General features: G+C 47.4%; 6 protein-coding genes across 8 annotated transcripts; all 6 read left to right on the top strand.

The window, feature by feature from the left end:
- Positions 1–1,554: 1,554 nt before the first annotated feature.
- FOXG_15671 (uncharacterized protein) lies at positions 1,555–3,169 on the top strand (the record flags this gene model as incomplete). 2 transcript variants are annotated; one of them, XM_018395774.1, is made up of 14 exons in its annotated part: positions 1,555–1,594; positions 1,661–1,668; positions 1,744–1,770; positions 1,826–1,853; positions 1,919–1,965; positions 2,031–2,108; positions 2,259–2,338; positions 2,393–2,486; positions 2,629–2,682; positions 2,741–2,760; positions 2,811–2,842; positions 2,891–2,914; positions 2,970–3,021; positions 3,075–3,169. In XM_018395774.1, the coding sequence occupies 13 exons, from the start codon at positions 1,555–1,557 to the stop codon at positions 3,008–3,010; spliced, it is 573 nt and encodes a 190-aa protein (XP_018256049.1). In that variant the 3' UTR covers positions 3,011–3,021; positions 3,075–3,169. The 2 variants fall into 2 exon arrangements, with proteins under 2 accessions (XP_018256049.1, XP_018256050.1); XM_018395775.1 differs by having other exon boundaries at positions 2,891–3,021.
- Positions 3,170–3,418: 249 nt separating this feature from the next.
- On the top strand, positions 3,419–5,419 carry FOXG_15670 (uncharacterized protein). The gene is made up of 2 exons (XM_018395773.1): positions 3,419–3,548; positions 3,607–5,419. Exon 2 carries the CDS (start codon positions 3,816–3,818, stop codon positions 5,292–5,294), a length of 1,479 nt encoding a protein of 492 aa, XP_018256048.1. The 5' UTR covers positions 3,419–3,548; positions 3,607–3,815; the 3' UTR covers positions 5,295–5,419.
- A 2,174-nt stretch (positions 5,420–7,593) lies between these two features.
- On the top strand, positions 7,594–9,055 carry FOXG_15669 (uncharacterized protein). Of its 2 annotated transcripts, none has more exons than XM_018395771.1 (3): positions 7,594–7,690; positions 7,738–8,613; positions 8,663–9,055. In XM_018395771.1, the coding sequence occupies exons 1-3, from the start codon at positions 7,647–7,649 to the stop codon at positions 8,778–8,780; spliced, it is 1,038 nt and encodes a 345-aa protein (XP_018256046.1). In that variant the 5' UTR covers positions 7,594–7,646; the 3' UTR covers positions 8,781–9,055. The 2 variants fall into 2 exon arrangements, with proteins under 2 accessions (XP_018256046.1, XP_018256047.1); XM_018395772.1 differs by having other exon boundaries at positions 7,747–8,613; positions 8,663–8,975.
- A 1,580-nt stretch (positions 9,056–10,635) lies between these two features.
- FOXG_22110 (uncharacterized protein) lies at positions 10,636–10,890 on the top strand (the record flags this gene model as incomplete). Its single annotated transcript, XM_018402508.1, has 1 exon — positions 10,636–10,890. The coding sequence occupies one exon, from the start codon at positions 10,636–10,638 to the stop codon at positions 10,888–10,890; it is 255 nt and encodes an 84-aa protein (XP_018256045.1).
- Positions 10,891–12,751: 1,861 nt separating this feature from the next.
- FOXG_15668 (uncharacterized protein) lies at positions 12,752–13,074 on the top strand (the record flags this gene model as incomplete). Its single annotated transcript, XM_018395770.1, has 2 exons — positions 12,752–12,783; positions 12,900–13,074. 2 exons carry the CDS (start codon positions 12,752–12,754, stop codon positions 13,072–13,074), a joined length of 207 nt encoding a protein of 68 aa, XP_018256044.1.
- Positions 13,075–13,750: 676 nt separating this feature from the next.
- On the top strand, positions 13,751–14,330 carry FOXG_15667 (uncharacterized protein; the record flags this gene model as incomplete). Its single annotated transcript, XM_018395769.1, has 2 exons — positions 13,751–13,767; positions 13,817–14,330. 2 exons carry the CDS (start codon positions 13,751–13,753, stop codon positions 14,328–14,330), a joined length of 531 nt encoding a protein of 176 aa, XP_018256043.1.
- Between the last annotated feature and the right edge of the window lie 836 nt (positions 14,331–15,166).

Here is a 15,166-nt window from a genome sequence, read left to right as displayed (position 1 = left end):
AAAGGAAGTTTAGATTAAAGTGTGGGTTTAAGGGCGGGCGTTAAAGAAAATAAATAAATAAAAACAATAAAAAAAAGACTTTTAATGAAATTAATAAAAAAAACAAAAAAAAAAAAAAAAAAAATTTTATTTGTTGAGGGGGGGGGGTGGCATCGTCGACTGGAAAAGTCGACAATCTCTGGAAACTCCCTCAAGAACCCCTTTCTCGACATAACGAGAGCTGATTTCCGTGTCAAGCGGGCTACAAGGCCATCCATGTCACGCGGGATAACTATTCCCATCCGTCACAGCGGGGCACCTAGGAGGCGCCCGTAAAAGACGGGACTGAACTAGTAGCCAAGGGGGGTGCCAAACCTCAGCCGTGCAGGGGAAGCTGGGGGTGCCGCACTCCCCCCAGTAGCGCGGTTTTAGTGGAAGGCTTTAGAGCCGTCGTGCCGTACCATAGCGCGCTCGGGCGGCTCAAAGAAGCCGGAGAGCGATTTCGAGCTACTTGGAAGGGTCCAAAGGAAACAACAGTTCTTGAAGCTTGGAGGAACCCGGTCAATCGCAACAAGGCTATCAGACAACGGGCGATTCTGCAAGCAGCTGAAGCTAGTACAGAAATATGGAACGCCTACCTCAAGGACCGACGAAGCAGGCAGATCACTACCTATCGGCCTCTTGCGCTCACGGAGGGATGGGGCCGAGAGAGTTTGGCTTACTATCAGGGTATGACGCGCCCTGAGTCTACACTCGGGATGCAACTACGGACCGAGTGCGTTGGACTCAATTGGTACTTGAATAAATGCCACGTGTTGAGGGATGTCAAGCTGCCTAGTTCCAACGCGGTCGTCAGGGTACGAGTTGAAGCCACTTGCACCTGCGGATACCCTAACCAGACGGTTTATCACATGTTCATGGAGTGTCCTGATCTTCATGATGCCAGGTTACTGTTGATTCGGAAGGTCAAGCATTTCCGATGGGAGACGCTTCTGACGACCGACCTGAAGATTGCTGTTCACTGGGCCATGATGTACTTCAGGCTTGAACAGTTTTCGATAGCTCGACTAGACTCTATGTTCTATGTCAACGCTGGAGGCTCTTAAGCCTCTACGTACGGGTCTTGGAAGACGATGACGTTGCCGGACCAGGTCCACCCACAACTCAATCCTTGCATTACTTATAGCTCTTTGTTGGTTTATGCCTTCTTCATCTATTCCATTTCGCGTCTTTAGGGTTCCTCGTTAGGTCATTAGCCTGACTACGTACGAGGCCCTTGTTTATATTGATGGTGCACTGATGTTTGGCTGTAAGTATCTCCTACCCTTCCCTCCCTTCCACTCCGATTGACTGTTGCTCATGCTGTTCATCAGGATCCGTTGAATCTGTCACGTGCTGTGTCCCGTGACCCATTTGATCCTCTTTACGCCGCCGACGCCGACGGTAAGCCCTCCCTTCAACCTCGCTCGCTTATCCCGGTCCAACTTACTTAGTCAGTCACGACTTCAGGTCTTTGACTTTAGGCAACTGAACTCACACAAAGTAAGTATTGCCTTCTCTGCGTCCTGTATGTCCATGTCGCTGACTGATGTTAGACTCAATACATTTCTTCCCAGTACGTACACTGCCCGGCATCGCATCTTCCGACCCCCCTTACTTCACCAGATTCTGACTTTGGCAGTTTCTCTGGTTCGTAATGTTTCGCCTCCTCCTCCGCCTCACTAAGGCCAACCCGCTTGCCACGACTCTAACACGTCTCAGCAGAACCCCACGATTACCCCTCTTCCATCCGTATGTTCGTCCTCTTCCTCTGTCTCCTCCTCTGTTGACCGTCCTTGGATAGCAGATCACGCGGTACGCCGTCCCCCTCGTCTGTAAGCCCTTGCCTATCGTACCTATCAGTAACCTTCCGAGTTGCCACTGACCTTGCTGTCTTTAGCAGTCGCGCTCTCGTGGTCCAAGACCATGACCAGCCTGGTCTGTATGGTAATCTATCTTACATCAAGCCTTTCTACGCTACTGTACCTATACTAATCTAACCTCCTCTATAGTCATCGAGGCTCAGTCTTCTCCAATACCCTCTTGGCCTGCCCTCGGATGGCCTCGAGCCACTCGTCGTACAAGCCGCCGTAAGTTCGATAACTACCAGAATAGTATCATTCACTTACCCTATCAAGCAGGCGAAGGGCCTTGATAAATTTCCTCTCCCTCCGGCTTGGATTCGCCCCTCTGACTAGCTTCCCTTTTAGCCTGTTGAGTTCCTCTAACTCGGAATTGAGGAAGGCTGCTTCGATAAGAGGGTGGCTGTTGTAGAGAGGGTGTACGAGCAGGAGTATCTCGCAACCAAAGGCTGCCAGCCGTAAGTTTATCTAAACATGCCTCCCTTCTTTATCTTATACTAACTTTTTTGTAGTGACGCAGCTAGCATCATCCCTATGCAACCAGGCCTCTCCGATTTCCATCGCCATATCACGAAGCTTGTCGTGACCGTCTTCCTTGATAGCTTGGTCGATCATATCAATCACATCGTGGCCTTCTGTTAGATAAGGCTCGCCGGGATCGGATGTCCGCAGGCTTCTTCTGAGTAAGTATTCATCTAATCTTTGGTCAGTCGTCATGCCGTATTAGTTTCTAACCGTGGCCCCCCAGCAGCAGGCATCGTTACGGTGCAGCTGTGATGCTGTTAGCGGTTGCGATCAGAAGGTATGTAAGTATGTTGGCTTTCCTGTGGTAAAGCTAAGCTAATGTGATAGAGGGGAAGTCGGATCGGATTACTTACTGGTGAGTTTGCGGCGCGGTCTCTACTGCTTAGCCTCTGGCTGACCTAGAAGTGGAAGCGCAGTGGATGATTCAAGCGTGGTATGTAAGTCTACTCTCTCCTCTGCTATATCGATGCTTACCTGTTAATAAGCTGCAGGGGTCGGCCAAAGAGTGGGTACGCGATTATGACCTTGCTCTCTGGTACTGAAAACTGACTTGAATTGTCTTAGCCTTTGAAGTGGGTTGCAGGAAGAAGATTGGGGCCAGCTGAAGAGCAAGTAAGTACGTGCTTCGCTTCCCTGACATTTTGACATGAAACTGACTCTTGATGACAGGGCTCTCCAGCTGGGTTATGTGCAGCTAGGTTCAGGCTGCAATTGAGGCAGCTAACTATGATGATATTGACTTAATGAAGCTTTGCCTGCTGAGGGGTAATGAATGTTTAAATTATGTTAGACTTTGGAGATGCTTGGATATACCTTTCGAGGCTGACTTGCAAACTTAAAAAAATAAAAACGTGCTCAAGCCACACCCAAAACTTCTGTTCCTGTCCGACGCAGTCTGTGAAACTCTATATTTGCTTGTTCATTTAATTGGCTACCTGTATGACTCATGCACTCCACCCAGCCTACTATAGGAACCCCGCTGTCTGCCCCTCCCAATGCAACATTCCTGGTCAACTTTGCCCAACTTCAATCATTACCACCATCGCCTTTACCTTCGTCGCTTTCACCAAGATGGCTCCAAAACTCCTTACTGATCTCCCGTCACGCAGTATTCGTCAGCAAATCTTCAGAGAGTGCCTCAAGGTAGATGGCGGTTATGTCTACAATGCCCAAACCGATAAACTGACCAATGCCGATGAAGCCCGAACCCCGATCGACCTCTCCCTTCGATACACATGTTGCTCCATTGCAAGGGACACGAAAACAATTCCCCTAGCGGTCAACACTATCCACTTCTCAACCAGCGATAACTGGCGTAGCTTGGCCGGTTGCTTCAACCTTGTTGCTACTGCGTACTACATCCTAGAGCAAGACTTGGTTTTTCATCTCGCTGAGTTCATTACTCCAGCAATGTTCGCCCAGATTGACGCCAAGTTTCCGAGATTCAGGTCTATGTTTGAATCAGAATTGGCAAACCACAACATCAGGAACCCCGTAAGGGACAGGCCCCGCTCGAACACCCCTATCGCTAGGATGCGACCTCCTCTCTGCCCATGGGTTCAATATTTTTTTAAATTATACGTCGACGGTCCCGATGTCTATGGTCCTTTTGCCCTCTGTAGCTTTGCTGATGCACATGAAGGCGAATACATGGACCCATTGCATCGCTTAGGCCGAGGCTCACATGAAAGATGGCAAGAGCAATCTGGGGACGTCCGAGATGCGCTCACGTATTGCCTGGGGCTCATCGCCGAAAAGGCACCAAGAGAGTTTGACAACCATGTATACAAGACCTTGCCCCACTGGGTTGGCAAGTACCAGTCGCAAGAGTTTCTGAGGCTCAAGTTCAACCTCTGGCATATTCCTTCGAGGGAGGAGGTCACCCATGCATTGGCTCTATTAAACATTCACGAATTCGTGTGGAAGCTGCCTGAAATTTGGACATATCCACTCGGGTTCTACAAGGAACTTGGCGATGTCCCCAGTAAACCACGTCTAGAAAACGCCGAACGAGGACAATACGCTGCCGAATATGATAATCCCATGAGGTTGGTCGATCACTTCGATTATCGCTATCGCGAGCAAATAAGATTCTCTGCTACCGCTACAGCAATACGTTTCCTGAACAGGCTGCCCGCTGAGCATCGAACCCAGATCCGCAGGCTCACATTACATGAAGACTCGCCATCAGTCAACATGCCGTCACTTCATGCCCAAGGCCTGGCCCCTTTATTTAAGGAAAATTCTCTTCTTCGAGTGGAGCGCCGTGTCAGTGTTTTTAGCTGCGTCCACAACTTCGCGGTGCCAGGTAAGGACTGGATGACTCGACACAAACCCAGTCCATTTTATGGCCCCGACTTCCTCCCAAAGCTACAATCCTGGCTTATTGACGCTCTTGCAATGCGGGACTTGGGTATTCCCCTAGATTCCTTCATCTTTACTTTGGAGGGTGGACCCTATAGTGATCTTTGTAACGAAGTTTTCCAAGCGTGCGTTCACATGGGCATTGCAGAGGGCGAAGCATTCAATCAATGCTGTGAACTGGATCTCTTCAGATCTATAGATTCGATGTCTGTCACAGCGGACAAATTTTTTCTCGAACCTAGATTCAAGGAAGCGATTGAGCACTTGGTGAACAAGACATCGATTTTCCGTTCCGATTTTAACCCTGGGGTTCCGGTAGACCCTAACGCATTGGTCGAGGAAAGTATAGGGTTTGATGATTTGGAAGACCTTATTGAGAGATGGGAATATCAAGCAGGATCCTTCGCCTGCAAAATGCCCACTGATCTATACTACGATGTCATGCTAGCTTCTAAATATGACCTTCAGACCAGGGAGCAGTATATTGAGTCACAGGGAGGAAAGGTCACGGAACAAGATTCGTAAACAAATTGGGCCAGGGGACATAATAAGAAAGGTTTGGAACGGAATTAAATAGATTAATTCGTGTAGGGTCAATAATATGAAATTGAATTGGCTTGACTTGACATAATGCAAAGGATTAGGGACGAACTTCGTCTTGCAAACTCGAGGCTCATGCGACATATTCCACGTCAGGACACGCCGAAGTGTCGCCTGCTGCATCCAAATAATACTTTTACATAATTGATGATGCATCTAGAGTGATGCCCAGACCAAAATCTCCATTCAACACAGACAGCCTTGCTACAGGTAGTTCCCAGCAGATGCTTCATAAACAGACATATCAGTTCCGGTTGTACTACAACAGTACACCGCCGGTGCTTGTTTGACCAAGACAGCTTCTACAGCCAGGACGAAGCCTCTATTTCCGTCATACGAAACTTGTGTCTACTGCTCTCCTTGACGGAGAGTGGCCTGCTTTACGCGGCAGCCTTTTGACATGGCAGCAAAGTGGCCAGCGCTCTAACGCATGCCCTCTGGCGATATGCGCGAGACCTAGCATGTGGTCAAAATTGCATTGTTCATCAGGGCGACACACTACTACCATCCTTCATAGCTACAACTATATATATGAGTTTGAGGTGTTGGAAGAAGCTTTAGGCCCCGCCCGGCTCAAAGGTTAAGAACACATATGAGCAATACAACTTGATAGCTTTGCTGTCCCTACTTCATGGCGAGCAGATCCAAACTGCAGACGAGATGGCAAGGACAAACGGCTTGCCTGACAGCTAGCGTCTGAAGTCTTTCCTCTGTAATTATGTCAAGCATGGTTTTCGGTATGTCTTCAGACACGCAGATTGTCGATTGATCCTGTCATGAACTGGTATCTTCCCGGAGAAGCTCACGATCGTTGATTCGACTGATGACTCACTGCCATACGCTACTTTGTTGCCCGCTCTTTTCGCATCATCAATTAATTGGAACGACAAACTTTAACCCTTCTTATGGCGACTACTTGACCTAGTAGGTGTCCTCGCCTACAAACATGTTCGTTCGTCATGTCTTACGAAAGGAACTCGATGCCTGCGCCTGAGTACGATGAGACTCAGATATGTGATCAGCATCAGGTTCTTACTGCAAACTACACTACTAACGTATAATCCACTAAGTATAATCAATTTGCGGTGGGTTGTTAGACATATTGGGCAAACTCAAAATACTACTGGGCTGGTTTCTGGGGCCTTATGTCATGAGTCTTTGCTGAGCAGAGATCAACCAACCGATATCATCAGCCAATCAATCCACATATCTTACTCCTCTATGACGTTCTCAAACTAAGGGTATGTCAAATCTGCATGCCATGGTTTATATCCGCTTTGAAGGTCAAGTGTTGCTAAGTCCGGGCCCTTAACCCCGAAGTCGTCTCCATGCAAGCACCGATTTCTCCTTTGGGCAACTCCCTATACTCCTTCTGAATATGCTTCTTGTGATGCAAAAAAGCCTTTGGCCAAAGTATAAAACAGCCATTATCTCAGAGAGTAATGAATGATACTTGATGATATTTACAAGTTCAACCTCTACTGTCAGCAGGGTTCAAATCCATACCACGAAATCCACATATGGATCCATAATGTGGATCCATATCCATTCCATTCCATTCCACGTGGGCTTCAGCATTTCCATATCCACGCCACGAAGCCCCTTCCACATGTTCCACATGTGGAAATCGTGGAATATTTTAGGTGGGGTTCGAAAATACCTTGATTTCCTTGTGAAATCCCGCATATCCTAAGTACTTTCTATCACCCACAACAACACAACATCGATTTGCCACCCCATTTTCCTCCGTACACAATGAGTCCATTCTGGGGGCTTCACTGTTACTCGCGTTACTACCCCAAATCGAAATGGCCACTCCCCATCCTACCAAGTCAACCACATCCGTTCCAGAACGAACAGAAGAGGACAATCAACGGCTCTTTCAGCTCTACAAAAGCTGGATCTTGACGGAGAGAGACGGCAAGGCGCGTCTATAGGTATATCGGTTCGGCTACGAATATCCAGCATAACAAGAAACAGGAACGTCGGTGGGTGTGTTGCCTTTGCGTCAAGCAACGGCGGATTTTAATGGACCAATGACAAAAACATTGACGTCACCGAGGGCGGGCGGGACCCATTAATTACCATTGTTGGACGAAGTAGGTTTCCATTCCACGAATTCCACAATATGGATCCATTTCCATAATGGATCCATTTCCACCCATTCCACATCGAAATTATTAGTCAGCATCCATATCCACGCCATATTCACAAATGTGTCGTGGAGTGTCGTGGATTTGAACCCTGACTGTCAGCCTGGCAACCACGAACAACATCATGGAAACTCCAAGAATTCTCATCACCGGTGCAACCGGCTACGTGTAACTCTTCCCTCTTATTCTTCAAAACACTTTACTTACAACTTCAGTGGCGGCAGCGTATTGACAACGGTCCTCTCAAACCCCTTCCTTGCAAAACTCCCCATAACAGCCCTCATCCGCACTCAATCCCAAGCATCGACTCTCTCCTCCCTCCCAGTAACACCGCTTCTCTTCGCAAACCTCGACGACACAGCCTTTCTCACCGAAGTAGCTTCAACACACGATGTCGTCATCCACGCAGCAAACGGTTATCACATCCCCTCCGCCCAAGCCTTCATCCGCGGTCTCGCGCAACGGAAGCGCCAAACAGGGAGTGAAGTACACTACATTCACAACTCGGGAACTTCAAACTTTGGCGACAGGCCTGTTTCGAAAACGTACACTGAGAAAAGGGTGTTTTCGGATAAAGATGATGTTTATGCTTATGAGAAGATGAGAGAGGGGATTGAGCCTTATCATCAACGAACTGCTGACGTGACGGTTTTTGAACTAGGTGAGGAGTTGGATGTCAAGACGTATATCATCTGCTCGCCTTTGATCTATGGTAGGGGAACGGGCTTGTTTAACAAGTCGTCGATTCAGATTCCGACGATGGTTAGGGCTGCTCTTGAGAGGGGGCGAGCGATGTATGCTGGTGATGGGTTGGGGGTCTGGGATCATACACATGTTGAGGACATTGCAGCGCTTTACGCCCTCATTCTAGCAAAAGTTGTCAAGCAGGAAGATGTACCCTTTGGAAAGGAGGGTTTCTTCTTTGCGAACCATGGGAAACAGTCTTGGCTTGACATAGCGAACGAGATTGCAAGAGTTGGCCATCAACGAGGCAAACTTGCCGCTGAAACGGAGAGTGTTGGGCTGAAGGAGGCTAGCAAAGCTTGGTTCGATGGCTATGAACACCTTACGGAACTTGGATTGTGTTCGAGGTAAGTTGTGATGCTGTGGTTGATGAGTGTCACTGATGATGGGTTGTAGGTCTGAGACGAGGGGGGATCGGAGTCGCGAGTTTGGATGGGAGCCGGCGAAGGATGACTCGAAATGGATTGAGACTGTAGCTGAGGAATTCGAGGTTGCTCTTGAAGTTATGGCGTGAATTTGGGGATGGTTGGGGTAGGTTGGTGTTTTTGTGACATTTGCGATGTTTCGAGGGCATGGGTACAGGTTATGTCAGTTGGACTTGGTATAGGTTACTTAACTTGTACTTGGTGCAAGTTAGTTGACTTCTACTGAGTACAGTTTTCCCATCTGCTCGACAGATAGAACTAGAATTGACGCTTCTCGATGGTCCAAGTCCTTGATCTAGGCATATTGAAAGGCTTGTATCGCCTGCCAACTCGGTTCATTCAGAATTCGCCCGTTACACCAATGTAGATAAAGATTAAAACAAAGGTCGAGGCTGAAATAAACAGTCGCCAGCCCGCTTCGTGTACACAGCCCGATACCAATACCATCATTGCCATCTTCTGAGAGGCAGAGACTTGCTTTCAGTCTTGACTTTCCGTTGATGCCTTTTAAAGACCGGAAGAGCTGACGGTAACAGAACCGGGTTTAATAGAGGTGATGTCAATACGAAATGTGTTAAGCGCGAAGCACTAACAGCCTCTGGCATAAATCGTCGTCGGTCTAGAGTTAGACCATAGATGTCGCAGATTTAATAATGTGCTCAAGCGATCAGTTATAAACCTCCCGCTGACGTTGAAGGCAGTCGATATGCTTCTCAATTACTAACCACGTTTCTTCATTTTGCTCCTCCATCCACTGGTTAACGTACTTAAACAAGAAGGCTTGTTTGTCTCAACTTTACTTCCAACAGTGACGCTACCTGATAAACGACCCAGTCGACGTGCACATTGGAGTCTGTGTCCAGTCCATACGCGCTGTTCTCAGAAGACTCAGAACTTACCAAGTCTAGCACCTGAGATGGCTAAGAAGGTTTCTCTGATATCAAGGATCGGGCAAAATAGCAAGTGTGGATGGAGGTGGTTATTTTACAAGATGCTGAAAGTCCTTTTAGTCAATAAGACTATATTACCTAAGCGACTTTCCACTTTAATACCAATGTTCCTATCTTCCTATTCTCCAATCCACTAATTCTATTTTTTTATTTTTTATTTTGTCCAAAGTAAATACCTCTGTTCTTGCCGCGGTTTATACCGATGCCATGGTTTCTGGCACGTTCCTCAACTATCTCATCCTCGAGCCCTGTCACACTGATATGCGCGAAATTTCCCACCTTTATGAGCTTCTCCTTGGAAAATATTATAATAACAAGTGTATAGGAGTCAAGGAGTAGAGTGGTATAGGAGGATAGGAAATTGTAAAAGTAGAGTAAATATGTAAATTCTTATGCCTCTTTAGGAGTACATGGCTGGTTTAAATTTTACAATAATGCTGTCAGGCACAGGAATAATATTAATCTGGCATCATAAGCAGTGCGGCACGCCGTCACAAAAATGGCGACGTCGAGTTCCAAGATTCAGAAGATACGGACAGAAGCGAAACCATGATGTGCAGAACTTCAGCTAAAGGACCATAAAACAGAATGACATTCCAGGACCAATAGCGATAGCTCGACCAAAAGGGTTGAGAGATAGATGAGGGTGAAGGAAAGGTGAGGATTGATCTTATGATACAAAAAGTCGTGTCTACTGGGCAAGTTAGGTCCACAACATGGCGATGGAAATGGAGAGCGCCATCACTACGAAGCGATCTGTGATCAACATCAAGTAGTCGCGGATCATTTTGAATGACTAGTCGGTATCATAAAGAGCATATTCTCGACCATTAGCCCAGAGGAGGGACGACCTGATAGGTAATTGCTTAAGGATCAAGATGAAGAAATGATGGAAGCTACCGCAGGTGCTGAGACTCCCAACTGAGGTTGAGTGAAAGCATTCGAAGATGGGACTAGGGTTTTCAGGGCTCAGAATTCCATGGCCGTTGGGTGCATGGTAATCAATCCCGGCCGGAACGGTTTGGCACGGAGTACGGGAGCTGTCAGAGAAGTGGCTGGGCAAGATACTGTTGTAGTCGAGAGAGATGTCAAAATTGTCAGCAATGGCGAGCAGCAGGAGATGGAATCTACCGCGGTATTGGCGGTTTTCTTTGATGCCAACACGCAGGTTAAGCTAAGTGACGGCACTAAGAATCCCGTCGCCAGACGTCCAGGAGCGATTCTACTACAGCTGGAAGTAGTTCGATAACTTCATGATATTTCGACTTGGCGAAGAGACTGTCAACCTGAGTGTCAAGTTTGTTTATCGTTATGTGTTCTTGCACAACAGGGCTGAGTGTGCGGACATGAAGCGATACGTTTACGGTTTCTGTGGGACCAAGAGATAGCAGACGGTTTTGGAGACAATCTCGAAGAAAGTAAAGGGCATAGCTGTGCCGTTCCTTTCAAGGCATCCCAAATCGTCGGTGCCTGTTCTTCGGTCCATCGGGACCGTTAGTGTTCTAGAAACAAATATATTTCCAACGTACGCCGGGATCGTATCCTCTGATTGCCGTTAGTAATCGTGGCGGGGGCCAAAGTTGTGTAAATGAATTGCGGGTTGAGTAGCAGAGCCTAGGTGTTATAGCGACCGAGGAGAAGCCCTTGTGCGGTGTAATATAATGCTCTTGAACCCTCCACTTCTTCTTTCGGGATGATTTAGCTCAGGCTTGTCAAAATATGAACTCCTCTTTGGGCGAAGCACCTACCACCTATTGTACCTGGATGAGTGAGTTACCCCCGCATCAGCAGAGTCTACTGAGTGTTGAGGAGCATCTACTTACCTACTTTATCTACCTACCTTCAACAACAACGCGAAACATACTCGTGTGCCAAACAATCGGCTCCCCTATCGCAGTCATTCCATGGGAATTTTACGTCGACGGAACTCTCTGTGTAACCACTCATATCCCTACCTTCCTTTTCATCTCCACGTCATCACGACCCTCTCAGAGCCCTGAGTGCCCACACTTGGTGATCTCCCTTATGAGCAAGGTAAGACTTCTTCTCGTTTACATCCATAAATACCACTGACAGATCATCGGGCACCATGTCTGCCTCATAGTTCGACGATGTTCGCATCCAACAGGCCGGTTGGCCCCAAGCAGCAGATACATACATTCATTTGCTGGCTGGGCAACAGGATCGAGATCTCATGGCTTCGCCAGAAACAGACGAGAGACATGCCCCTAGCTAATCGCTTCCCGAGTTCCGCAAGCCCCTAGAAGCCGCCCACGGGGTTTCATCGAACCAATTTCAGGGATTCTACATTACAGTCCTCCTTGTGAAACCTGCCCACACTAGTACGGAGCACATCGTAGACAACGCATCCTTCACTTCTTTGCTATTCAAAGCTAGAATTACATTGCCGCCGGCAAGCTTAGCACCTCGGAGGGTTGTCGCCTTCCCAGGCTCATACCATATCAAGTCAACCATGCCGGTGAATTCAGGGTGAAGATTCAGCTGCTGCGCAGTCAGGGAGCGTCAATAATAAAACCAGCAAACACAACGCCTCCACAGCTGTAGAGGTTCTGTCAGTCAACATCAATATTATCGAGATCGACAGCGACGATGAATCGTACCCTTTAAAAGTGATGAGCCGGAAATCCCGTTGACACCGGAAACTAGTTAGGAGACCAAAACATACCCAATCCTAACAGTGAAATTCTAAATCAGTTACGAGACGTAAATTCACTTCTAAAAGAGGATATAAAGGCGTTGGCCTAGGTTTTCAACATGCCTAAATCAAGCCTCAACCTCAAGACATGATGGCTGCCGTTAGGTTTTTCTCGACCCGTTTAACCTGTATTAAATAACATTTATGTGGCAGACCAAGAGTCGAATGACGGACTGCTCCGATCTGAATGGGATCTATATTGCCGACAGCACCGGAATGAGGAAGGCTTTTCAGTACCTGGCATTTATTACAACATACCGCCTGGCAACGCCGGTCAAAGATTACATTGTAAGCGAGGAAGATAATGAGAAGACATATTTGCATAAAGATCGAGCACTAAGTAGAGTTCGCTGCCCCAATACCAAGTACTTAAAGATACAGTGCTTGTGTGAGCATGCCAGCGCCCTCGGGCCATGAGTCTTGCAGGTACCACATTCATACACCGCAGTAGCAGCTCCAGCCAATTATACTTCATCCTAGGAAGCACAGTACATCAGGTTCATCAAGGATAGTTCTAACAAGTCAGGTCACCCTTTCCATAGACAGTTGGTACTTCCTGCGTACATATACGGCGCCAAATCCAACCGCGACTTCATTCTGCTGAACGAAGTCACGCCGAGCTCCGGGCTGAGGGATATCTTCGTCCAAAACCCATTGAAGTGGAGCGCCGAGAAAGGAGGGCTGGAGAAATCCAAGACCGACCCGCTCAAGTCATGAGAATGTCCAAGTTGGACGACAAAGGAAGATGAACCTTGGAAGAGCTCCTAGACTATAAACCTATTGAAAAAGTCCAACAAGCGTCGCGAGAATGCCTGAGAGAATGATACCAAGGGACCATTCAGCAATATTGAAGATCAAAGAAGATGTGCATGAACTGCTGGGTGTACGCGTTATAGTGGACTTCACACCTCACCTTGAGGGTATTAACATCCTGGTCAAGGAGACCTTCAAATAAGAAGCCGAATTTGTTTAATTCTAATCGCGAGGTTTAGCGTAATTAGACTCCATGGTTCGACGCATATCAATGTTAGAATCACCTCATGTCAATCAAACCTGGGACTCATGAAAATCATGAGCCATATAGCAATGTTTCGTTTGAGCTTCGGATCACATGTCTCTATGGGTGGCTCTATAACAAATTGGCCCAGCCCTTTTGTATATAGGCGCGCCGGGACATATCTCTAAAAGGAATTAGAGGGTCATCTACATAGCTCACGCCCTGTCTTTGTGTTATTTCTTGTGTCTTCTTTACTTTCAAGGAGAGCTTCAGGACCCTTGACTAATCGGCGCCATGAAGTGAGAGCTTGGTCCCTTGCGGACGGTAATGAGCAAGGGAATCCAGGCCAGTTCATAGAATGATGTATTAACCTCGAAGGACATGGTTTGGGCCCAGATGAAGAATGCTGTTGAGTAGGTGAACCAAATCGAGGCCAGTCTAGCCCGCTAATCCTATATCCAGAAAGGCTCTCTGGAATACAAACGAGTCTCGACCATCCCTTTCCGAGGTCCCAACAGCCCGCTTTGACAACAAGGAAGTTCAGGAGAGTCCCAGATGTTATGATGGCCCTAGGATTAGCCTCATCAAAGGGATTGAATGTAGAGTCCGGGAACACCAAGACTACAAAGACTATACTTTGGTCCTCAACCTCTATGCTGCAGGGACCGGCGAATCGGTTCTTGTTCTCACTATTGCGCCCTGGTGCGAAGAGCGAGATACGTTGGCGGAAGTGAGGATCCACATCGAATTGGAATGGCTCGACTTTTCACCACCATTGCCAACAAGCTTGACTGACCATCATACCGCTGGTGGCGATCGCGACAGTGATGGTGATGATGACGACGGTGACGAATTTCAAGCAGATGAAGAACACTTCATCAATGTCTTGCCATCGGTCGCTTGTCTTGAAATGGCACTTTCCATAAAAGCATTCAGCTCTCTTTTTTGTATCCCCCGAAATCCCATCAAGCATTGACTAGACAACTTTCCCTCAGTTATTTACATGCCAAGAAGCGATAACCAGTCCATCTACATCATTCACACATCCTTCAGAGATTATCTACTCAGTAGAAACGGATGTGGAGGAAGTCGGTTTAGACAATACTTCTTTGGGAGCCATTCCATGATGGCAGAGGAATGTATGAGTCGTTGAGTCGAACGAACAATCCATGTCTTCCACTGAGTCTCATGGAAAACATCGGCATGCCTCAGAACTTTGGGTTATGAGGGCGTAGCCTATCCCCTGCAAAAGTAAGTAAGGCGTGATCTCAGATACGCGTGTCATTGTTGGCTACACCATTGGCTGGAAACCCAGGGGTTCGGCAATGAAGCTTTCAAGAAGATGGAGTTGCTTTTACTAGATCACATTATTTCGTGGATCGAGTTGATCGTGGTCACTCAGACACAATAGAAGACGATCACGGCCATTGGCGAACTTATCTTCAAAATGAAGGCACGTTTGAAGCTGGAACAGTCAGATCCCAGACTTCCATATCTATTGGATAGGAATATCAAGATCGGTCAGTCAGACTCCTTTAAAGGGTGCTCATTGACGCGCGACTGTTTCTCCTTGGGCAGCAAGAAACAGTCGGCCAGTAAGTACATTTTGCAGACTTACCTCTCAGCCTTGGTATTATGGTCATCTAACAGCCTTGTCAAAGATTCTTTTACCGCTCAAAGTCCTATCATATGTACAAGAATAGAGACCCTGTTGCGTGGGTTTCTCAATCTTCACGTGTGTTTCGCAAACCGCCTACGACATCTGAAACTCAAATACTCGCAGTCCCAGCACAATAATAAGTGCTAGTAGCA

Source organism: Fusarium oxysporum, chromosome 8, assembly GCF_000149955.1.
Source record: "Fusarium oxysporum f. sp. lycopersici 4287 chromosome 8, whole genome shotgun sequence".
In the NCBI taxonomy this organism is placed as follows: Eukaryota; Fungi; Ascomycota; class Sordariomycetes; order Hypocreales; family Nectriaceae; genus Fusarium; species Fusarium oxysporum.
This window is presented reverse-complemented; position numbering and strand designations above follow the sequence as displayed.

What these genes read in the sequence shown, in the direction of transcription:
- FOXG_15670 (XM_018395773.1), top strand. Translation starts at nt 3,816, where the DNA reads ATGTTCGCCCAGATTGACGCCAAGTTTCCGAGATTCAGGTCTATGTTT.
- FOXG_15669 (XM_018395771.1), top strand. Translation starts at nt 7,647, where the DNA reads ATGGAAACTCCAAGAATTCTCATCACCGGTGCAACCGGCTACGT. An exon ending in ACCGGTGCAACCGGCTACGT is followed by an intron (nt 7,691 to 7,737) that starts GTAACTCTTCCC and finishes TTACAACTTCAG; the next exon opens with TGGCGGCAGCGTATTGACAA. An exon ending in GAACTTGGATTGTGTTCGAG is followed by an intron (nt 8,614 to 8,662) that starts GTAAGTTGTGAT and finishes GATGGGTTGTAG; the next exon opens with GTCTGAGACGAGGGGGGATC.